General features: G+C 46.4%; 2 protein-coding genes across 3 annotated transcripts; both read left to right on the top strand.

The window, feature by feature from the left end:
* The first annotated feature begins 610 nt into the window (after positions 1-610).
* Positions 611-16,264, top strand: LOC117747541 (butyrophilin subfamily 3 member A2-like). The gene is made up of 6 exons (XM_034556865.1): positions 611-766; positions 8,466-8,816; positions 11,956-12,169; positions 12,408-12,472; positions 14,191-14,304; positions 14,646-16,264. The coding sequence occupies exons 1-6, from the start codon at positions 721-723 to the stop codon at positions 15,233-15,235; spliced, it is 1,380 nt and encodes a 459-aa protein (XP_034412756.1). The 5' UTR covers positions 611-720; the 3' UTR covers positions 15,236-16,264.
* Positions 16,265-16,372: 108 nt separating this feature from the next.
* On the top strand, positions 16,373-20,677 carry LOC117747578 (low affinity immunoglobulin gamma Fc region receptor II-like). 2 transcript variants are annotated; one of them, XM_034556937.1, is made up of 5 exons: positions 16,373-16,417; positions 16,860-17,126; positions 17,237-17,482; positions 18,138-18,275; positions 20,063-20,677. In XM_034556937.1, exons 1-5 carry the CDS (start codon positions 16,387-16,389, stop codon positions 20,119-20,121), a joined length of 741 nt encoding a protein of 246 aa, XP_034412828.1. In that variant the 5' UTR covers positions 16,373-16,386; the 3' UTR covers positions 20,122-20,677. The 2 variants fall into 2 exon arrangements, with proteins under 2 accessions (XP_034412828.1, XP_034412827.1); XM_034556936.1 differs by having other exon boundaries at positions 20,060-20,677.
* Positions 20,678-22,479: the final 1,802 nt, after the last annotated feature.

Raw genomic sequence — 22,479 nt, 5'->3', positions numbered from 1 at the left:
AACATTTTTTATCAAATCCAAGATTTATCCATCAATCCAAACTCATCAAATCAAAAAGCAAAATCAATCCAAAATGTTTTTCAAATCTAAAAAATATTTGTTTACCAAGTTAAAAATGTTATTTAAATCAATAAATGTTCCCGATTGTTACTTTCAATGGTTTTATGTGAAGCTCTTTGAAAAACTTGATCTTCTTCTGTGAGTCAGAGACAAACAGTTGAGTCCAGTTTGGTTGCTGTGACGTTCGAGAACGTTCCATAAAAATAGGAAATAACACCTTCAAATCAAAATCCACACCCAAAGAAAAAAATGAACGTAGAAGTTTAAAGATAATTACGTTGATTTGTCCATATTGTAATAAATTAAATAATGTTTTCCAAGAAATTATCGTGTATTTCTGCCCTTTTATGGAACGTGTTACCAACTGTGTTAAAGTTGTTGCCTCAAGACAACAACAACAAAATTAAAAACTGTATTCAGGATGACAATAACTCTTCATGCCAAAATGTATTTGTTTTATTTTTGCAATATCACTTGTTGCAGTTTATGTTTGACTGAAACAGCAGAACAGTGCACAGTTTTCCCGGTGACCCTGAACGCAACACAGAATCCCCCGTGGAGCCGGCGGAGTGAAAGAGGAGCCTCGCGGTCCGCAGACGGTCTCAGGAGCTGGATCACGGTTCAGAGGTGTTCAGGGTCCCCTTCAGATGACTTCCGGTAATGAATCCTCTTCTCCTGCTCACCGCTCTGCTGTCTTGTTGTCCAGGTAAATGAAAAAAAAGTTATTTAAAATGATACTTTCTTTGTCTTTAACATGCTCGAAATAAATAGTAGTGGTGCAATGTAACTCCGTACATTTACTGAGGCCTGTGCAATGTTGAGGTACTTGTACCTGTACTTGTACTTGAGACTAAACAAACACCAAACACCAACATTTCTCACTATTTTCACTATTTGTTGTATTATTGCGAGTTTTATCAATGTAATGTTTGAAGAATTCGATCGTGGAACACACACTCGACTAAAATAACTTCATATGAAGTCGTTAAAAGTGTCTCCACCTGGAGCAGCTATACAGTAACTCTCTAACAGTACAGTACTTTTACTTCTGATACATGAAGTATATTTTCCTACTAATGATTTAAATCGCAGGACTTTTACTAGTATTCGTACTTCTAAGGATCCAAATACTTTTTCCACGACTGTAAATATCTATTCTCTGATGTTGCGTAACGTGATCCGTTGAACTGGGACTTTTTGATGATTTGTGAAGCGAAGGAGTGCTGCCGGTTTCCAGTTGGTCCAGATTCCTCTCTCTTCACAGCCTTCGAGGAAAAAATGGGGCCTGTTGTTTTCAGGAGTCCGCAGGCTCCGCCCCCCCATATCCAACTAGCACACGGAGTCATCCTTTCTCTCTTTCACCCCGACGGAGAGCTGCAGACCTGTTGGCACAGGAGAAGGCTGCCGGAGAGATTCATGTCCCACAATCCATTAGCGGCGCTGTCAGGATCCCGTCCGCCCGGTTCGGAGCCGGAAGAGTCTGTTAACCCCCGAGGCGTCTTCAGAGAGGACGTGTGTGTCCAGAGAGGACGTGTGTGTCTAGAGAGGACGTGTGTGTCCAGAGAGGACGTGTGTGTCCAGAGAGGACGTGTGTGTCCAGAGAGGACGTGTGTGTCTAGAGAGGACGTGTGTGTCCAGGACGTGTGTGTCCAGAGAGGACGTGTGTGTCTAGAGAGGACGTGTGTGTCCAGGACGTGTGTGTCCAGAGAGGACGTGTGTGTCTAGAGAGGACGTGTGTGTCCAGGACGTGTGTGTCTAGAGAGGACGTGTGTGTCTAGAGAGGACGTGTGTGTCCAGAGAGGACGTGTGTGTCTAGAGAGGACGTGTGTGTCCAGGACGTGTGTGTCCAGAGAGGACGTGTGTGTGTCTAGAGAGGACGTGTGTGTCCAGAGAGGACGTGTGTGTCTAGAGAGGACGTGTGTGTGTCCAGAGAGGACGTGTGTGTCCAGAGAGGACGTGTGTGTCTAGAGAGGACGTGTGTGTCCAGGACGTGTGTGTCCAGAGAGGACGTGTGTGTCCAGAGAGGACGTGTGTGTGTCCAGAGAGGACGTGTGTGTCCAGAGAGGACGTGTGTGTCTAGAGAGGACGTGTGTGTCCAGAGAGGACGTGTGTGTGTCTAGAGAGGACGTGTGTGTGTCCAGAGAGGACGTGTGTGTCCAGAGAGGACGTGTGTGTCCAGGACGTGTGTGTCCAGAGAGGACGTGTGTGTCCAGAGAGGACGTGTGTGTCCAGAGAGGACGTGTGTGTCCAGAGAGGACGTGTGTGTGTCCAGAGAGGACGTGTGTGTCCAGAGAGGACGTGTGTGTCTAGAGAGGACGTGTGTGTCCAGAGAGGACGTGTGTGTGTCCAGAGAGGACGTGTGTGTGTCCAGAGAGGACGTGTGTGTCCAGAGAGGACGTGTGTGTCCAGAGAGGACGTGTGTGTCCAGAGAGGACGTGTGTGTGTCTAGAGAGGACGTGTGTGTCTAGAGAGGACGTGTGTGTCCAGAGAGGACGTGTGTGTCTAGAGAGGACGTGTGTGTCCAGAGAGGACGTGTGTGTCCAGAGAGGACGTGTGTGTCTAGAGAGGACGTGTGTGTCCAGGACGTGTGTGTCCAGAGAGGACGTGTGTGTGTCCAGAGAGGACGTGTGTGTGTCCAGAGAGGACGTGTGTGTCCAGGACGTGTGTGTCCAGAGAGGACGTGTGTGTCTAGAGAGGACGTGTGTGTCCAGGACGTGTGTGTCTAGAGAGGACGTGTGTGTCTAGAGAGGACGTGTGTGTCCAGAGAGGACGTGTGTGTCTAGAGAGGACGTGTGTGTCCAGGACGTGTGTGTCCAGAGAGGACGTGTGTGTGTCTAGAGAGGACGTGTGTGTCCAGAGAGGACGTGTGTGTCTAGAGAGGACGTGTGTGTGTCCAGAGAGGACGTGTGTGTCCAGAGAGGACGTGTGTGTCTAGAGAGGACGTGTGTGTCCAGGACGTGTGTGTCCAGAGAGGACGTGTGTGTCCAGAGAGGACGTGTGTGTGTCCAGAGAGGACGTGTGTGTCCAGAGAGGACGTGTGTGTCTAGAGAGGACGTGTGTGTCCAGAGAGGACGTGTGTGTGTCTAGAGAGGACGTGTGTGTCCAGAGAGGACGTGTGTGTCTAGAGAGGACGTGTGTGTCCAGGACGTGTGTGTCCAGAGAGGACGTGTGTGTCCAGAGAGGACGTGTGTGTCCAGAGAGGACGTGTGTGTCTAGAGAGGACGTGTGTGTCCAGGACGTGTGTGTCCAGAGAGGACGTGTGTGTGTCCAGAGAGGATGTGTGTGTCCAGGACGTGTGTGTCCAGAGAGGACGTGTGTGTCCAGAGAGGACGTGTGTGTCTAGAGAGGACGTGTGTGTCCAGGACGTGTGTGTCCAGAGAGGACGTGTGTGTGTCCAGAGAGGACGTGTGTGTCCAGGACGTGTGTGTCCAGAGAGGACGTGTGTGTCCAGAGAGGACGTGTGTGTCTAGAGAGGACGTGTGTGTCTAGAGAGGACGTGTGTGTCCAGGACGTGTGTGTCCAGAGAGGACGTGTGTGTGTCCAGAGAGGACGTGTGTGTCCAGGACGTGTGTGTCCAGAGAGGACGTGTGTGTGTCCAGAGAGGACGTGTGTGTCCAGGACGTGTGTGTCCAGAGAGGACGTGTGTGTCCAGAGAGGACGTGTGTGTCCAGAGAGGACGTGTGTGTCCAGAGAGGACGTGTGTGTCCAGGACGTGTGTGTCTAGAGAGGACGTGTGTGTCCAGAGAGGACGTGTGTGTCTAGAGAGGACGTGTGTGTCCAGGACGTGTGTGTCCAGAGAGGACGTGAGTGTGTCCAGAGAGGATGTGTGTGTCCAGGACGTGTGTGTCCAGAGAGGACGTGTGTGTCCAGAGAGGACGTGTGTGTCCAGAGAGGACGTGTGTGTCCAGGACGTGTGTGTCTAGAGAGGACGTGTGTGTCCAGAGAGGACGTGTGTGTCCAGGACGTGTGTGTCCAGAGAGGACGTGTGTGTCCAGAGAGGACGTGTGTGTCCAGGACGTGTGTGTCCAGAGAGGACGTGTGTGTCCAGAGAGGACGTGTGTGTCCAGAGAGGACGTGTGTGTCTAGAGAGGACGTGTGTGTCTAGAGAGGACGTGTGTGTCCAGAGAGGACGTGTGTGTCCAGGACGTGTGTGTCTAGAGAGGACGTGTGTGTCCAGAGAGGACGTGTGTGTCCAGGACGTGTGTGTCTAGAGAGGACGTGTGTGTCCAGAGAGGACGTGTGTGTCTAGAGAGGACGTGTGTGTCCAGAGAGGACGTGTGTGTCTAGAGAGGACGTGTGTGTCCAGAGAGGACGTGTGTGTCTAGAGAGGACGTGTGTGTCTAGAGAGGACGTGTGTGTCTAGAGAGGACGTGTGTGTCCAGGACGTGTGTGTCTAGAGAGGACGTGTGTGTCCAGGACGTGTGTGTCCAGAGAGGACGTGTGTGTGTCCAGAGAGGATGTGTGTGTCCAGGACGTGTGTGTCCAGAGAGGACGTGTGTGTCCAGAGAGGACGTGTGTGTCCAGAGAGGACGTGTGTGTCCAGGACGTGTGTGTCTAGAGAGGACGTGTGTGTCCAGAGAGGACGTGTGTGTCCAGGACGTGTGTGTCCAGAGAGGACGTGTGTGTCCAGGACGTGTGTGTCCAGAGAGGACGTGTGTGTCCAGAGAGGACGTGTGTGTCCAGAGAGGACGTGTGTGTCCAGGACGTGTGTGTCCAGAGAGGACGTGTGTGTCCAGAGAGGACGTGTGTGTCCAGGACGTGTGTGTCTAGAGAGGACGTGTGTGTCCAGAGAGGACGTGTGTGTCCAGGACGTGTGTGTCCAGAGAGGACGTGTGTGTCCAGAGAGGACGTGTGTGTCCAGAGAGGACGTGTGTGTCCAGGACGTGTGTGTCTAGAGAGGACGTGTGTGTCCAGAGAGGACGTGTGTGTCCAGGACGTGTGTGTCCAGAGAGGACGTGTGTGTCCAGAGAGGACGTGTGTGTCCAGAGAGGACGTGTGTGTCCAGGACGTGTGTGTCTAGAGAGGACGTGTGTGTCCAGAGAGGACGTGTGTGTCCAGAGAGGACGTGTGTGTCCAGAGAGGACGTGTGTGTCTAGAGAGGACGTGTGTGTCCAGAGAGGACGTGTGTGTCCAGAGAGGACGTGTGTGTTCAGAGAGGACGTGTGTGTCTAGAGAGGACGTGTGTGTCCAGGACGTGTGTGTCTAGAGAGGACGTGTGTGTCTAGAGAGGACGTGTGTGTCCAGAGAGGACGTGTGTGTCCAGAGAGGACGTGTGTGTTCAGAGAGGACGTGTGTGTCTAGAGAGGACGTGTGTGTCCAGGACGTGTGTGTCTAGAGAGGACGTGTGTGTCCAGAGAGGACGTGTGTGTTCAGAGAGGACGTGTGTGTCCAGAGAGGACGTGTGTGTCTAGAGAGGACGTGTGTGTCTCGAGAGGACGTGTGTGTCCAGAGAGGACGTGTGTGTCTAGAGAGGACGTGTGTGTCCAGAGAGGACGTGTGTGTGTCTAGAGAGGACGTGTGTGTCCAGAGAGGACGTGTGTGTCTAGAGAGGACGTGTGTGTCCAGGACGTGTGTGTCCAGAGAGGACGTGTGTGTCCAGAGAGGACGTGTGTGTCCAGAGAGGACGTGTGTGTCTAGAGAGGACGTGTGTGTCCAGGACGTGTGTGTCCAGAGAGGACGTGTGTGTGTCCAGAGAGGATGTGTGTGTCCAGGACGTGTGTGTCCAGAGAGGACGTGTGTGTCCAGAGAGGACGTGTGTGTCTAGAGAGGACGTGTGTGTCCAGGACGTGTGTGTCCAGAGAGGACGTGTGTGTGTCCAGAGAGGACGTGTGTGTCCAGGACGTGTGTGTCCAGAGAGGACGTGTGTGTCCAGAGAGGACGTGTGTGTCTAGAGAGGACGTGTGTGTCTAGAGAGGACGTGTGTGTCCAGGACGTGTGTGTCCAGAGAGGACGTGTGTGTGTCCAGAGAGGACGTGTGTGTCCAGGACGTGTGTGTCCAGAGAGGACGTGTGTGTCCAGAGAGGACGTGTGTGTCCAGAGAGGACGTGTGTGTCCAGAGAGGACGTGTGTGTCCAGGACGTGTGTGTCTAGAGAGGACGTGTGTGTCCAGAGAGGACGTGTGTGTCTAGAGAGGACGTGTGTGTCCAGGACGTGTGTGTCCAGAGAGGACGTGTGTGTGTCCAGAGAGGATGTGTGTGTCCAGGACGTGTGTGTCCAGAGAGGACGTGTGTGTCCAGAGAGGACGTGTGTGTCCAGAGAGGACGTGTGTGTCCAGGACGTGTGTGTCTAGAGAGGACGTGTGTGTCCAGAGAGGACGTGTGTGTCCAGGACGTGTGTGTCCAGAGAGGACGTGTGTGTCCAGAGAGGACGTGTGTGTCCAGGACGTGTGTGTCCAGAGAGGACGTGTGTGTCCAGAGAGGACGTGTGTGTCCAGAGAGGACGTGTGTGTCTAGAGAGGACGTGTGTGTCTAGAGAGGACGTGTGTGTCCAGAGAGGACGTGTGTGTCCAGGACGTGTGTGTCTAGAGAGGACGTGTGTGTCCAGAGAGGACGTGTGTGTCCAGGACGTGTGTGTCTAGAGAGGACGTGTGTGTCCAGAGAGGACGTGTGTGTCCAGGACGTGTGTGTCTAGAGAGGACGTGTGTGTCCAGGACGTGTGTGTCTAGAGAGGACGTGTGTGTCCAGAGAGGACGTGTGTGTCTAGAGAGGACGTGTGTGTCCAGAGAGGACGTGTGTGTCTAGAGAGGACGTGTGTGTCCAGAGAGGACGTGTGTGTCTAGAGAGGACGTGTGTGTCTAGAGAGGACGTGTGTGTCCAGGACGTGTGTGTCTAGAGAGGACGTGTGTGTCCAGGACGTGTGTGTCCAGAGAGGACGTGTGTGTGTCCAGAGAGGATGTGTGTGTCCAGGACGTGTGTGTCCAGAGAGGACGTGTGTGTCCAGAGAGGACGTGTGTGTCCAGAGAGGACGTGTGTGTCCAGGACGTGTGTGTCTAGAGAGGACGTGTGTGTCCAGAGAGGACGTGTGTGTCCAGGACGTGTGTGTCCAGAGAGGACGTGTGTGTCCAGGACGTGTGTGTCCAGAGAGGACGTGTGTGTCCAGAGAGGACGTGTGTGTCCAGAGAGGACGTGTGTGTCCAGGACGTGTGTGTCCAGAGAGGACGTGTGTGTCCAGAGAGGACGTGTGTGTCCAGGACGTGTGTGTCTAGAGAGGACGTGTGTGTCCAGAGAGGACGTGTGTGTCCAGGACGTGTGTGTCCAGAGAGGACGTGTGTGTCCAGAGAGGACGTGTGTGTCCAGAGAGGACGTGTGTGTCCAGGACGTGTGTGTCCAGAGAGGACGTGTGTGTCCAGAGAGGACGTGTGTGTCCAGGACGTGTGTGTCCAGAGAGGACGTGTGTGTCCAGAGAGGACGTGTGTGTCCAGAGAGGACGTGTGTGTCCAGGACGTGTGTGTCTAGAGAGGACGTGTGTGTCCAGAGAGGACGTGTGTGTCCAGAGAGGACGTGTGTGTCCAGAGAGGACGTGTGTGTCTAGAGAGGACGTGTGTGTCCAGAGAGGACGTGTGTGTCCAGAGAGGACGTGTGTGTTCAGAGAGGACGTGTGTGTCTAGAGAGGACGTGTGTGTCCAGGACGTGTGTGTCTAGAGAGGACGTGTGTGTCTAGAGAGGACGTGTGTGTCCAGAGAGGACGTGTGTGTTCAGAGAGGACGTGTGTGTCTAGAGAGGACGTGTGTGTCCAGGACGTGTGTGTCTAGAGAGGACGTGTGTGTCCAGAGAGGACGTGTGTGTTCAGAGAGGACGTGTGTGTCTAGAGAGGACGTGTGTGTCTCGAGAGGACGTGTGTGTCCAGGACGTGTGTGTCTAGAGAGGACGTGTGTGTCTCGAGAGGACGTGTGTGTCCAGAGAGGACGTGTGTGTTCAGAGAGGACGTGTGTCCTGGACGATGGAAGGAAACCTGGAACGCTGCCAGGAGGCCACTCAGTGTCTCGCTCACCGCCCTAAATCTGAATTAGTAATAGTTTATTTAATCAATATTAATAATTTCAATAGTAATTATCACTAACAGTAGTTATAGAGTGACATTTGAAGTGTGTGTGCTTAATTTTTTACTGTAAGGATATTGTACCCGGTTCGTCCTGGTCCTCTGTAGACCTCCATTAGTAAACAGAGAGAAGATGGTCTGGTTCTATGGAGTTCTTCTTAAAGCTCCTCATGGGTACCAGAACCAGGACCGAGGGGCAGAACGGCTCAGAGACACTACCACTTTAGTCCACGAGCTCCAGAACCAACACTACATGACGGTTCCTCCGAGCAGCTTTAACAGAATAATTTGTGTCTTTTTAGCCGAGCAATTCGTTTGACAACCTTTTGATGATGAAATGTGTTTTGAAATGATTCATGTGCTTCTAGGAGACACCTTGGTTCATGGTCCACCAGAGACGGTCCTGGCTTTGGCGGGCGGGGACGTAACTCTGCCCTGCAGCTTCAGCATCAAGGCCAGTGATGACTTCCCAACAGTAGAGTGGTCCAAGGAAGGCCTGAAGCCAAACGTGGTCTTCTTGTACCGCAATGGCGGCGAGACGCCCGAGATGAAGAACCCGGCCTTCCGGTACAGGACGAGCCTCATCGTGAAGGAACTGAACAACGGAAACATCTCGCTGAGGATCTCCAACGTGCAGCTGTCAGATGCTGGGAGGTACCAGTGCATGAGGTGGTGGAGGACGGCCCCCCGGGACATCACACCAGTGGAGCTCGTTGTGGGTGCGTCAAGTCAGTTATTTAGAGAAAGTAAAGGTCTTGTACTCTAAACTGTCCGCCTAAGAGTGCTGCACAGGCTGCATTCTGTCTACTGACAACCAGGGGGCGACTCCTCTGGTTGTATAGAAGTCTATGCTTCATGTGTTAAAGCTGCATTCTCTCTCCTGACCACCAGGGGGCGACTCCTCTGGTTGTATAGAAGTCTATGCTTCATGTGTTAAAGCTGCATTCTCTCTCCTGACCACCAGGGGGCGACTCCTCTGGTTGTATAGAAGTCTATGCTTCATGTGTTAAAGCTGCATTCTCTCCCCTGACCACCAGGGGGCGACTCCTCTGATTGTATAGAAGTCTATGCTTCATGTGTTAAAGCTGCATTCTCTCTCCTGACCACCAGGGGGCGACTCCTCTGGTTGTATAGAAGTCTATGCTTCATGTGTTAAAGCTGCATTCTCTCTCCTGACCACCAGGGGGCGACTCCTCTGGTTGTATAGAAGTCTATGCTTCATGTGTTAAAGCTGCATTCTCTCTCCTGACCACCAGGGGGCGACTCCTCTGGTTGTATAGAAGTCTATGCTTCATGTGTTAAAGCTGCATTCTCTCTCCTGACCACCAGGGGGCGACTCCTCTGGTTGTATAGAAGTCTATGCTTCATGTGTTAAAGCTGCATTCTCTCCCCTGACCACCAGGGGGCGACTCCTCTGATTGTATAGAAGTCTATGCTTCATGTGTTGAAGCTGCATTCTCTCTACTGACCACCAGAGGGCGACTCCTCTGGTTGTATAGAAGTCTATGCTTCATGTGTTAAAGCTGCATTCTCTCTACTGACCACCAGAGGGCGACTCCTCTGGTTGTATAGAAGTCTATGCTTCATGTGTTAAAGCTGTATTCTCTCCCCTGACCACCAGGGGGCGACTCCTCTGATTGTATAGAAGTCTATGCTTCATGTGTTGAAGCTGCATTCTCTCTACTGACCACCAGAGGGCGACTCCTCTGGTTGTATAGAAGTCTATGCTTCATGTGTTAAAGCTGCATTCTCTCCCCTGACCACCAGGGGGCGACTCCTCTGATTGTATAGAAGTCTATGCTTCATGTGTTGAAGCTGCATTCTCTCTACTGACCACCAGAGGGCGACTCCTCTGGTTGTATAGAAGTCTATGCTTCATGTGTTAAAGCTGCATTCTCTCTACTGACCACCAGAGGGCGACTCCTCTGGTTGTATAGAAGTCTATGCTTCATGTGTTAAAGCTGTATTCTCTCTCCTGACCACCAGGGGGCGACTCCTCTGGTTGTATAGAAGTCTATGCTTCATGTGTTAAAGCTGTATTCTCTCTCCTGACCACCAGGGGGCGACTCCTCTGGTTGTATAGAAGTCTATGCTTCATGTGTTAAAGCTGCATTCTATCTACTGACCACCAGGGGGCGACTCCTCTGGTTGTATAGAAGTCTATGCTTCATGTGTTAACGCTGCATTCTCTCTACTGACCACCAGGGGGCGACTCCTCTGGTTGTATAGAAGTCTATGCTTCATGTGTTAAAGCTGCATTCTATCTACTGACCACCAGGGGGCGACTCCTCTGGTTGTATAGAAGTCTATGCTTCATGTGTTAAAGCTGCATTCTCTCTACTGACCAGCAGGGGGCGACTCCTCTGGTTGTATAGAAGTCTATGCTTCATGTGTTAAAGCTGCATTCTCTCTCCTGACCACCAGGGGGCGACTCCTCTGATTGTATAGAAGTCTATGCTTCATGTGTTGAAGCTGCATTCTCTCTACTGACCACCAGAGGGCGACTCCTCTGGTTGTATAGAAGTCTATGCTTCATGTGTTAAAGCTGCATTCTCTCTCCTGACCACCAGGGGGCGACTCCTCTGATTGTATAGAAGTCTATGCTTCATGTGTTAAAGCTGCATTCTCTCTACTGACCACCAGAGGGCGACTCCTCTGGTTGTATAGAAGTCTATGCTTCATGTGTTAAAGCTGCATTCTCTCTACTGACCACCAGAGGGCGACTCCTCTGGTTGTATAGAAGTCTATGCTTCATGTGTTAAAGCTGTATTCTCTCTCCTGACCACCAGGGGGCGACTCCTCTGGTTGTATAGAAGTCTATGCTTCATGTGTTAAAGCTGCATTCTCTCTACTGACCACCAGAGGGCGACTCCTCTGGTTGTATAGAAGTCTATGCTTCATGTGTTAAAGCTGCATTCTCTCTCCTGACCACCAGGGGGCGACTCCTCTGGTTGTATAGAAGTCTATATAAATGACTCTACTTCTCTTGATGTATTCCCTCAGTAAACATTGTAAACATTAGTTTTTGGTCTCAATCTCTAGTTTCAAGTCTTCTTCAATACAGCGTGATGTTCATTTAGTAAATTATGGTAATTTAGAGTCAAACAGACCATAAAGCTGATCCAGTTTCGTTCATGACAACCTGGATTAAAGGCCATTGACTCTCCTCTTGTTGCATACCAGGACGGTGACTAGAAGAAGACCGGCTATTGTGTGTGTGTACAGTCTAATTGCCTATAGCATCTGGTTATTGGTATTACGTAATAAATAGGCTATTTAAACCTCACCATGTGGCCTTAGTGTGGTACATTTCTAAACGTGACAATGTAGAAGACCGTTAAGGCTTCAACCAATGCTCTGACTTTAGTCTGAACAAAAACATAAATTGAGTCAAATCCTGACTTATTTGGAGGATTGTGATCTGAAGACGTTCCCTTGATGAAACAAATAACCTTCAATAGTGAAATAGTCAGTTGCAGCTCTACATTGTGTTGTCGTGGCGCATGTATCGTGTTTACAGAGGGCGTGTTACGCAAGGGAAAGAATACCCCAAATAATCCTGATTACGCAACACAGTTATGAGCTATTTTCAGGTTATGTTTGACTTTTCACCTCTTTGATTAAACATCTTGTTCTCAGTAGTTTTCTGAAAACACACCTTCGAGTTTCACCCAAAGAAATCAATCGAAACCGACACAAGAGAAATGTGGGCGTGGCTTTTTAAATTGAGTCATTAGCCGCCCGTTTCCACCCACGCGCCGCGAGAGAAACACTCCTTGAAGAACGGCATTCGACAATTTTATGATTTAAAAAAATAAAATTAAAGTCTTTTTATTGGTGCAAATCATTTTCAAACAGGTGCCGTGTCTGAGCCAAAGCTGTCCGTCAGGCGAGCCGAGGGAGGAGGCGTGACCCTGGAGTGCTGCGCCCACTGCTGGCTGCCGGAGCCCCGGGTCTCCTTCCTGGACGAGCAGGGCAACGACATCGGGGGCGACGAACCCAAAAGAGACCGAGAAGCCGGCGGATGTTTCACCGTGAGACGCAGAGCGACGCTCCGGAACGCCGCCGAGAGGTTCGAGTGTTGTTGTTGTTGTTGTTGTTGTTGTTGTTGTTGTCATAGGGGGCCTCCTTAGAACTTAAGCAGTCGGTTGTTTCACAGACACACATTCAGGTGCATGCAGTGTGCAACCTCTGGCAGGTGAATACACACCTTGGTTGTAGCTCCGCCTCCTGGAGGGTTACAGGTCAAAGCAGTTGGGTAAATAAAGGTGTGTGACATCTCATGACAGCTGTGACTGTTTCCATCACAGGGTCACCTGCAGAGTTCACCAGGGGGATATCAACCAGACCAGGGACGTGGAGATCCTCCTGCCAGGTACGGCTGCAGCTTTGTTTCACCCTCTGAAGCCCAAAGAATGAACAGCACTCTGAGATTCTTGAATGAAGAGTGCCTTACAAATAGAATGCATTATTATTGTTATTATTATTATTATTATTATTATTATTATTATTATAAATAATCGCAAGCTGTAAAAAGCCCGTCATTATCTTTCCGACAATGCGTTCAATGACTGTCGGAAAGATTAAAAAAAACAGCTTCAGGCAGAAAAAATAACCAAAGCTTAAAAGTGTGATTATTTCATCAAAAACATTTTATTCGACATGTTTCATTTAAAATCTTGCCCTGAATAAACCGTTTGCTTTAACTAGATCTTTAAAAAACTATGAAGCTGTGATTGACTGCTGGAGTCTCACCAAACACAGAATTCACTAATTAAATCATCATATCTCTCAGAATCTGTGTTGCATATTACAGGGTTGTTTTTATAATGCAAAGAAACGATTTAGATTCATTGCATTAGCTGAAGAAATTATCTCTCTCCGAACCGATCGGTGACGCCATGATGTTTATAGTATTTACTCATGTTAGCATCGTGATGTTTATAGTATTTACTCATGTTAGCATCATGTTTATAGTATTTACTCATGTTAGCATCATGTTTGTAGTATTTACTCATGTTAGCATCATGTTTATAGTATTTACTCATGTTAGCATCATGTTTATAGTATTTACTCATGTTAGCATCATGTTTATAGTATTTACTCATGTTAGCATCGTGATGTTTATAGTATTTACTCATGTTAGCATCATGTTTATAGTATTTACTCATGTTAGCATCGTGATGTTTATAGTATTTACTCATGTTAGCATCATGTTTATAGTATTTACTCATGTTAGCATCATGTTTATAATATTTACTCATGTTAGCATCATGATGTTTATAGTATTTACTCATGTTAGCGTCATGTTTATAGTATTTACTCATGTTAGCATCGTGATGTTTATAATATTTACTCATGTTAGCATCATGTTTATAGTATTTACTCATGTTAGCATCGTGATGTTTATAGTATTTACTCATGTTAGCATCGTGATGTTTATAGTATTTACTCATGTTAGCATCATGTTTGTAGTATTTACTCATGTTAGCATCATGATGTTTATAGTATTTACTCATGTTAGCATCGTGAGGTTTATAGTATTTACTCATGTTAGCATCGTGATGTTTATAGTATTTACTCATGTTAGCATCATGATGTTTATAGTATTTACTCATGTTAGCATCATGTTTGTAGTATTTACTCATGTTAGCATCGTGATGTTTATAGTATTTACTCATGTTAGCATCATGTTTGTAGTATTTACTCATGTTAGCATCATGATGTTTATAGTATTTACTCATGTTAGCATCGTGATGTTTATAGTATTTACTCATGTTAGCATCATGATGTTTATAGTATTTACTCATGTTAGCATCATGTTTGTAGTATTTACTCATGTTAGCATCATGATGTTTATAGTATTTAATCATTTTAGCATCATGTTTATAGTATTTAATCATTTTAGCATTGTGATGTTTATAGTATTTACTCATGTTAGCATTGTGATGTTTATAGTATTTAATCATGTTAGCATCGTGATGTTTATAGTATCTACTCATGTTAGCATTGTGATGTTTATAGTATTTACTCATGTTAGCATCATGTTTATAGTATTTAATCATGTTAGCATCATGTTTATTGTCGTTTCAGTCGTTAGAAAGAAGTCGTGCATTCTGACCGCCGGCTTCGCTGTCGGGATCGTTTTACTTCTCGTAGCCGCGTGCTGGTTAACGTTTTTTTTGTGGAAGAGGTTTGGAAAATCTGGTAAGTCATAAACTATAAGACAATATTGTATTTGGAAAAATTGGCAAAAAACAGCTCTCTGTGCCGAGTATTAATGTTCAAGGTGTGTTCTTAATAAAATTAGAAAGTATTAATGCAAGTTTTTTTTCTCTTTCATATAGACATGGAAAACATTCTATATTGTGATATAGATTAGATATATACTTTATTCATCCCCAGGGGGAAATTTGTTTGTAGCAGAAGCAATCACGTTTACAATATATAAAATAAAATGTCAGGGCGTATATATATATATATATATATATATATATATATATATATTGTTCCAAAGATACCAAATGGCCGATATCTCTTTCACGCAGCGGAGGAACCGAGCACTCCATCGTCGTCCAATCAAAGCACGGCGGGCGGCTCCTCTGAAGGTCGGTTGCTGCTGGAGGGCGTTCGGGTCGCGGGTGAGAACAAAAGCACCATCGTCGTCGAGATGCTCGCGACGCAGGTGGAGGACCTCAAGCTGAAGCTCGGCCAGAAAGAAGACGCCATCCTCCGGCTCCAGATGGACCACAAGGCCCGGCTGGCGGCGTGCGTTACCCAGGATGACGAGTCGGTGTCTCTTCCTGCAGCCGCCACCAGAACGCCCGGCTACATACCCCCGAGCAGGAGGCGGGGCTTCTCGCGCCAGAGCAGCCATCCTGTCCGCGCCCCCCCCGTCGACAGAGCCGACAGAACCAATCGCAGACACAGCATGCCGGCTCCTCTGGACCTGGCTCCTCTGGACCTGGCGTGGTCGCCCGGTTCCCACGTCGACCGTTCGATGTCCGACCCCCGGGCTTTCGGGCCCGGCCAGAGCGCCAAGCTTCCGCGGTCACGTTCCTCCTCCGGGTTTCCATCTAATCAGCACTACACACTCCTGGGGAATGTGGCGGAAGACTCCGAGATGTTGATCGCATGAGTGAAGGCGAAAAGCTTCATTCTTGGATGTCCCCCGAAACGTGAGGAAATACCAAAACATAACTACGTGCAAGAAATCTTATTTTAATAGATAATTCTATCTGGCAAAGTCGAATATGTCCCTCCAGGTGTCGTAACGGTGAATGGTAAATTATGGTAATAGTTGTTTAATAGTTGTTTAATAGCCTTCCACCCAGGAGGCCTCTGCTCATGTCGGCCTCCTCTTCTTACGTAACTCACCTACTTACAGCTGTAATGTGACCGGCCGCCTGCTCCACTTTCTCTTTATCAATAAATGTGTCAGAAAATGTCCTTTTGTGTAAATTATTTTGCTCTTTTTTTTTATATCTTTCCAAAATCTGGCAAGTATTTGTTATTATTATGTTATAGGCGCTTAAAACAGTGTGTAAAATTACTCCATGTATATGTGTCCATGTTACAGGCTTTCTCACCACTGATTTTTACTATTACCTAACATTACATTATTATTAATGTACCGCATATCAATGGAAAGCTCCGCTTATTAAACGCTCGAAAAATAACTAACAGTTTGTTTACATTTCTACAGGTAACCTTTTATTTAATAACTTTATTGCATATTGTAGTAACTTATGATAACATGTCTGGAGTTTGTATGTATGGGCTATTTTTTAAAATATCAAATGTTTAAATAGGATGTAAATAGTTTTTTCTTTGTTTATGTCCACGAGTACTTTCTTTTGTTTAATTTCAGTGCTTCATTCACACAAAGCACTGCATGGTGAAATAATTAAACATTCATTTCTTTATTGTTTTTAATCTGTCAGCAGTCCGCTTTGAAAACATTTAAATTCAAATTAATTCCAAAATATGTTTTTAGTGTTAAATTCTCCATTTAAAAGTATAACTGTGGACCCAATGCAAGAAGTTCAACATTTAGTTTTTTGCCTTTTCAACGCCGCACTAATATTATCTTTTTATTGTCCATGGAAACTCATTGTATCACAGAATCAATGTACAGGAAGTTCTTTAATTAAACGGCTTAAACTCGACGTTTTCTGAGTTATTGTTAATACAACTTGGGAGGAAAAGGATGTTATTGGAGGCGTCGCGCCGCCTCCGGGCAGCCGAGCAGAGCGCCGTCCTCAGTCATGTGGTGGCAGCGCTGACAGGATGCAGCTGAGAGCGCTCTGCCTGATGATGTGTGAGTACAACGGCTTACGGAGATTTGTATTTTATTCTTTTCGCCTTATTGTTTATTATTGTTTATTGCTTCGTATTTCTTCTCTCGATCTTTTCCTGCTACAAAAAAAGCACAAAAAGAAAGAAAAAAAGTTGAGTTGATCTGTGAAGTGTGCAAGAAAAGAAAAGTACGAAAACAATGAAAAAGAATTGAAAGGTGAGAGGGATAAAAATCCTTCTCGCCTTTTTAATTTCTTTTTCTCGCCTTTCCTTTCACTTCGTTTTCCTCCTTTTGCGTTTTTGTATCATTGTTTTCTTGCTTTTCTTTGCTTCTTGTACACTTTACTTTCTTTCTGCTCTCTCGCTCCACTTCTCTCTCTGTCTTTCTTCCAGTCTTATTCCCAATTCTTTCCTTTATTAACTGTTCCTTCTTTCCTGTGTGCACCTGGTCCTCCCGGCCTCAGCCTGCCTGCAGGTCATCCCCGACAGGTCTCAGTTCTTCAGGTACGAATCCTTCACTCTGAGCTGCGAGGACCACCTGAACTCCACCGGCTGGACGGTGAAGAGGAGGACGGCGGGCGGCGGGGTCCGACCCTGCACCTCCGGCTGGGGCACCGCCTCCTCGGGCTCCACCTGCGTCGTCGGGGACCCGTACCCGTCCGACAGCGGGGTGTACTGGTGCGAGTCCGGGACCGGAAACAGGAGCGACAACATCACCATCGTCATCACCGGTACTGGACTCGGACTCTTCACGGGGGTCCACGTCTGACGTGTCTCTGAAACCACAGAGTCCAGTTCATTTGATGGAAATGGGAACCAATAACCAAGTTGTGTCTTCCAGACAGCACCGTGCTCCTGGAGAGTCCGGCCCTCCCGGTGTCGGAGGGAGCCTCCGTGACCCTGCGCTGTCGGGCCGAGACCAGCTCCCCCAACCACACCTTCACCTTCCTCAAAGACGGCCTCCTGGTGGGCAGCAGCGCCTCGGGACAGATGACCATCCACGGAGCCTCCAAGGCCCACGAAGGACTCTACATCTGCCGCATCCCCGGATTCGGGGATTCGCTGGGCAGCCGGCTGAATGTCGACGGTGAGATGAACTGAGAAAAGGTCCGTCTGAGATATGAATAATAATAAGTTGCTGCCATGTAAACGTGCTCCAATCTATTGATAGTGAGGATTTATTTGAAATGTGCTGCAGTGGAACCAGAGAAATCATCAGTTTTTCATTCCACGTCTTTCTCGTCAAAAAGTTGGCGGCTACGTTTCCCAGAATGCAACTCGACTCCTGGGCTGTGACATCACTAGGACTCAGACATGTTGAACCCTTTCCTTAAGTCGGCATTAGATGCAGGCTGTGCCAGAGGGAATTACCCACAATGCATTGCGATGTGACCTTAAACACGGCGTCACCAGTGGACGTAAGAAAAAGTGAACAAAGAGGATCACATGGGTGTTCAGCCTGATGAGTTACATTAAGGACTAAAGATGGAACAGAAAAACACGTGAAATTGGAGGAATGCAAGCAGAAAAAACAATTTTTTTAAATATATATATATATAAAAATTATACATATATATTTATATATACATTATATATCTTTATTTAGATTGTATGGACTCAATATTAGAGGTGAACTACTAGATTACTGATGGTGTGTATTGCTGGAGGTCATTTAAATAGCAGGACCTCCCTGTTTCCTCCCTGGCCGTGACCACCTGGGTAACAGTTCTTTTATTCCACAGGTTCTCCTCAACCTCCGTCTTCAGCTCCACCTGCAGCCTCCTGCTCCGCCTCCAGGGTGATGTGTCACCTGTTGGTGGGGACGCCTTACCTGCTGTCCACCATCTTACTGGCTCTCATCTACAGAGACCGGAGCCGAGGTAAGAGCAACGACACCGCTCTGCTAGCGAGCTGCGCTATCAGTTAGCTCGTTGGGATCATTGGCTTTTCATCACTGTGGGATACTAGAGAAATACAATCTGAACGTTAGCCTATTTTCAAATGTGTGCATGGTCTATAGCATCCTAAATGGTGTGGCCCCTCCTCCACTGGGTGACCTGGTGGGGTCGCTCAGTGAGCTCAATCAGACCCACCAGAAAGACACAACTCAATGGAACACCTGCTGGACGTGGTGTAGAACTGCAGCTCCATCAGCACTTTAAAAATAAACTAAAAAATCAGTTGAAAGCTGGTCATTGAGCAAATTATTATGGTTTGTATTACTTACTTTTATTTGGTTTTTATTACTTACTTTTAATGTGCTGTAGCTTCGCATTAAATAAAAACTTTTTACTTTCTATAGATCTCAGGGTAAAACGTCTATAAACTTAAATTTTTAACTCAAAACTCTGGAAATACAAAGATAATTCAGTGCCATCTGCATAACTTTGGTTTTCATTAATAACCAAGAGGTTATATAAAGGTTTAAATACCATATGGTATTACATAAACCTGAAAAACATGTTGGCAGTAATTCAACTGACTTATTATTTGGTATAATTACACGTGTGTTGTTAAACGTCATGTTTTATCTGACATTGCTCAAAGGAATTCAAAAGTTATTTCAGTCAACTCGCAACATGTAAAGCCGTGTTTGTTGTTTTGTTGCCGTGTTTGTTGCCACTTTTGTTGCCGTGTTTGTTGTTTTGTTGCCGTGTTTGTTGTTTTGTTGCCGTGTTTGTTGCCACTTTTGTTGCCGTGTTTGTTGCCACTTTTGTTGCCGTGTTTGTTGCCACTTTTGTTGCCGTGTTTGTTGTTTTGTTGCCGTGTTTGTTGCCACTTTTGTTGCCGTGTTTGTTGCCACTTTTGTTGCCGTGTTTGTTGTCACTTTGTTGCCGTGTTTGTTGCCACTTTGTTGCCGTGTTTGTTGCCACTTTTGTTGCCGTGTTTGTTGCCACTTTTGTTGCCGTGTTTGTTGTCACTTTGTTGCCGTGTTTGTTGTCACTTTGTTGCCGTGTTTGTTGCCACTTTTGTTGCCGTGTTTGTTGTTTTGTTGCCGTGTTTGTTGCCACTTTTGTTGCCGTGTTTGTTGTTTTGTTGCCGTGTTTGTTGTTTTGTTGCCGTGTTTGTTGTCACTTTGTTGCCGTGTTTGTTGCCACTTTGTTGCCGTGTTTGTTGCCACTTTTGTTGCCGTGTTTGTTGCCACTTTTGTTGCCGTGTTTGTTGTCACTTTGTTGCCGTGTTTGTTGTCACTTTGTTGCCGTGTTTGTTGCCACTTTTGTTGCCGTGTTTGTTGTCACTTTGTTGCCACTTTGTTGCCACTTCTCTTTCTGTCTGTCACATAAAAGTTGTTGATTGGAAACAAAAGTCAAACCAGAGAACGTCTTTTCGTTATTTATTGCGTCTTAATGCACCAGACACTTGTTTTTATATTTACTTGTATTTCTACTGCATTGTTGTGTGTATTTGTTGTTCTAAACAACGTTTCATTAACATTGCAATCAGTTATTCTTGGAGCTTTTGTTCTCTTAGTGTTTACTGAATTGAGTCATAGATCAGCGTGACTCTTGCCGCTGTGGTTTTGAGGTTTGGACGTCAACGCCGACACAGCAACACAACGTGCAGCTGTGTTGCTGTTGTAGTTGCTCTGCTGCCGGCTGGCGTGGACGTCCAATAGCATCGCAGCGATTCTTCTCACAGGAACTTGACCTCTTTCCGCTCGCAGCAGCTCTGACGCTCGCCGACGGAAGAGGCGGCGACAGCGTCGTCATGGAGATCGCTGTGTAGGCCTGCCGGCTGGTTAAAGAGGTCACTGTGTTCTTGGCCCCGCTCGAGGTCCTGGAGGTCCATCTCCACCACCAGCATCTTCAGACTAAGTGATGTGTGTATGTTTGTCTCATCTTTGTGGTTCACATGGTGCTCACATGGTGAGCTGTGAGTTAAGTCTGTGTGTTTGGTTCCATTTCATATCCGTCCAGAATTTACTCCAAATATTATAAATCTTTCACGAATCCGTGAATGTCCTTTTGTAGCGTTGTTATTCTTTGTGCTGCGGTGTGAACGTTACTTTGACCCAGCTCGTTGCCGGGTGTTCCTGTCAGGTCCGGTGTGGTGAGCTGACGACTGAAACTGTCTCTGTGTTATTTCTAAGAAGTGGAAACGTCGTGCCATTTAAAACCACACGCCTTCAGACGCACATCAAAATAACTGTGTGGCACATTTAATTTAATAAAACGGATGGATAAGATGTCCTGTGACCAAAACACGCAATAAATCTGTCTTTGAACTTCAATGTGAAAAGAGCGTCTCTACCTTTCTGACTGTTGTGTTGCTAGGCAGTTTAAATGGGTCATCGTGGTGCGGGGGGGGGAGGGGGGGGGTAGAAACATAATGCTGACCGTGTGAAATGCAGATGTGTCGTCTGTACACAGAACTTCTATTGTAATAAGGAGGAAATGTTGAATTCTATTAAAAGTGTGAGAACAATGTTACGTCTTAAAGGATTTTTTTATTTATTTACATCACCAATTTGAGCATCTGCAGCATGGAAAATGAATCAATAGGTCGTACAGTACAATTATTTATATATACTATCTTATATCATATGAATATATATTCATTATGGTTTAGTGCTTTTCTTAACTGATGTTACAAAGTGCTTCAAAAGATGGTTAAACACACTTAAAACACTTAAAAAAAATAATTTAAAAACGCAATAGTAAAACAATGTTATAGGGAAATAAAAGCACACACACACACACACACACACACACACACAGCTTGGACAGGGTCTGAGATGGTTGGTACAATCATTCCATTTATCAAAATTCACACAAATCAAAAAACATTTGCATTTTAAGATCTAATCACAAAATCCCAGGCTTACAGTTCAGCAGCTCTTTTCCTATCATTAAGGTTAAAGTGTCTCCCGTGTTCTTCATTGGTCTCAGGGTTGTTCTCCTTGTGTTCTCCTTGTGTTCTCCTTGTGTTCTCCTTGTGTTCTCCTTGTGCTCTCCTTGTGCTCTCCTTGTGCTCCAGTTGCTCTCCTGTCTCGTCTCACCTAGACGACACAAAACACTAGCTTTGTCCTGGATCGCCCAGGAAGGAGTTAAAGAAACCTTTAGGAGTCTTCTCAAAGACACCTTTAGGAGTCTTCTCAAAGACACCTTTAGGAGTCTTCTCAAAGAAACCTTTAGGAGTCTTCTCAAAGAAACCTTTAGGAGTCTTCTCAAAGACACCTTTAGGAGTCTTCTCAAAGAAACCTTTAGGAGTCTTCTCAAAGAAACCTTTAGGAGTCTTCTCAAAGACACCTTTAGGAGTCTTCTCAAAGAAACCTTTAGGAGTCTTCTCAAAGACACCTTTAGGAGTCTTCTCAAAGACACCTTTAGGAGTCTTCTCAAAGACACCTTTAGGAGTCTTCTCAAAGACACCTTTAGGAGTCTTCTCAAAGACACCTTTAGGAGTCTTTCAAGTCACACAGAAGCGATACAAATGACCACAATGACGGACAAAATAGTGGAAACTCGTTCTTTTAAATGGGGAAAGTGAGTGTGATGTGTGACTTACTGGTCCTTCATATCAATATCCATCCAGATCCGGCATATGTTTTTTCAGTAACACAGAAAGTACACCATTGCAGACGCAGCCAGTACCAATGTAACCCTGGTGTCCTGAAAGAAGAGAGGAAATATGACAAGAGCTGTTCTTCCATCCAATCCGTGTTCACGTTCTCCTGCTCAAGCATGAATACTTGGACCAATTGTGAATATTCTCCTGAAATATCAGAGCAATCGGCACAGAAAAGTCCACTAAACCAGCCTGAAACTATTTCTTTGAAGTCTGTTTAATTTGACCCCATGTGTCTTGTTATGTTCCATTTTGTTGTTTTCAAAATACAAAATGAAAGTAGGGAAACAAACGTATATAAGTACACAGTACACAGGCTTATTTAAAACAGTATACAAGTTCCATCCAAATTATAACAACATTTCCTTTTTGTTTCTAGTCGAAAAAAGAAAGAAAAAAAACAGATTACCACTAATAAAGTATTATCTTATTTTATCATTGAACAACAGGTTTTAATTGACAATTTTAATACACGTTTAAAACAAGTCTATTAGTATATTATAAATGTTATTCTTATTA

The sequence above is a fragment of the Cyclopterus lumpus genome, chromosome 18, assembly GCF_009769545.1.
Source record: "Cyclopterus lumpus isolate fCycLum1 chromosome 18, fCycLum1.pri, whole genome shotgun sequence".
NCBI classification, from domain to species: Eukaryota; Metazoa; Chordata; class Actinopteri; order Perciformes; family Cyclopteridae; genus Cyclopterus; species Cyclopterus lumpus.
The sequence above is the reverse complement of the archived record's forward strand: the minus strand, read 5'-3'. Positions and strand labels throughout refer to the sequence as shown.

Excerpts from the sequence above, each read along its gene's own strand:
- LOC117747578 (XM_034556936.1), top strand. The coding sequence starts at position 16,387 with ATGCAGCTGAGAGCGCTCTGCCTGATGATGT. Across the intron at positions 17,127-17,236 it reads CATCACCATCGTCATCACCG|ACAGCACCGTGCTCCTGGAG; the intron begins GTACTGGACTCG and ends TGTGTCTTCCAG. Across the intron at positions 18,276-20,059 it reads CTACAGAGACCGGAGCCGAG|CAGCTCTGACGCTCGCCGAC; the intron begins GTAAGAGCAACG and ends TTCCGCTCGCAG.
- LOC117747541 (XM_034556865.1), top strand. The coding sequence starts at position 721 with ATGAATCCTCTTCTCCTGCTCACCGCTCTGCTGTCTTGTTGTCCAG. Across the intron at positions 8,817-11,955 it reads ACCAGTGGAGCTCGTTGTGG|GTGCCGTGTCTGAGCCAAAG; the intron begins GTGCGTCAAGTC and ends ATTTTCAAACAG. Across the intron at positions 12,170-12,407 it reads CTCCGGAACGCCGCCGAGAG|GGTCACCTGCAGAGTTCACC; the intron begins GTTCGAGTGTTG and ends TTTCCATCACAG.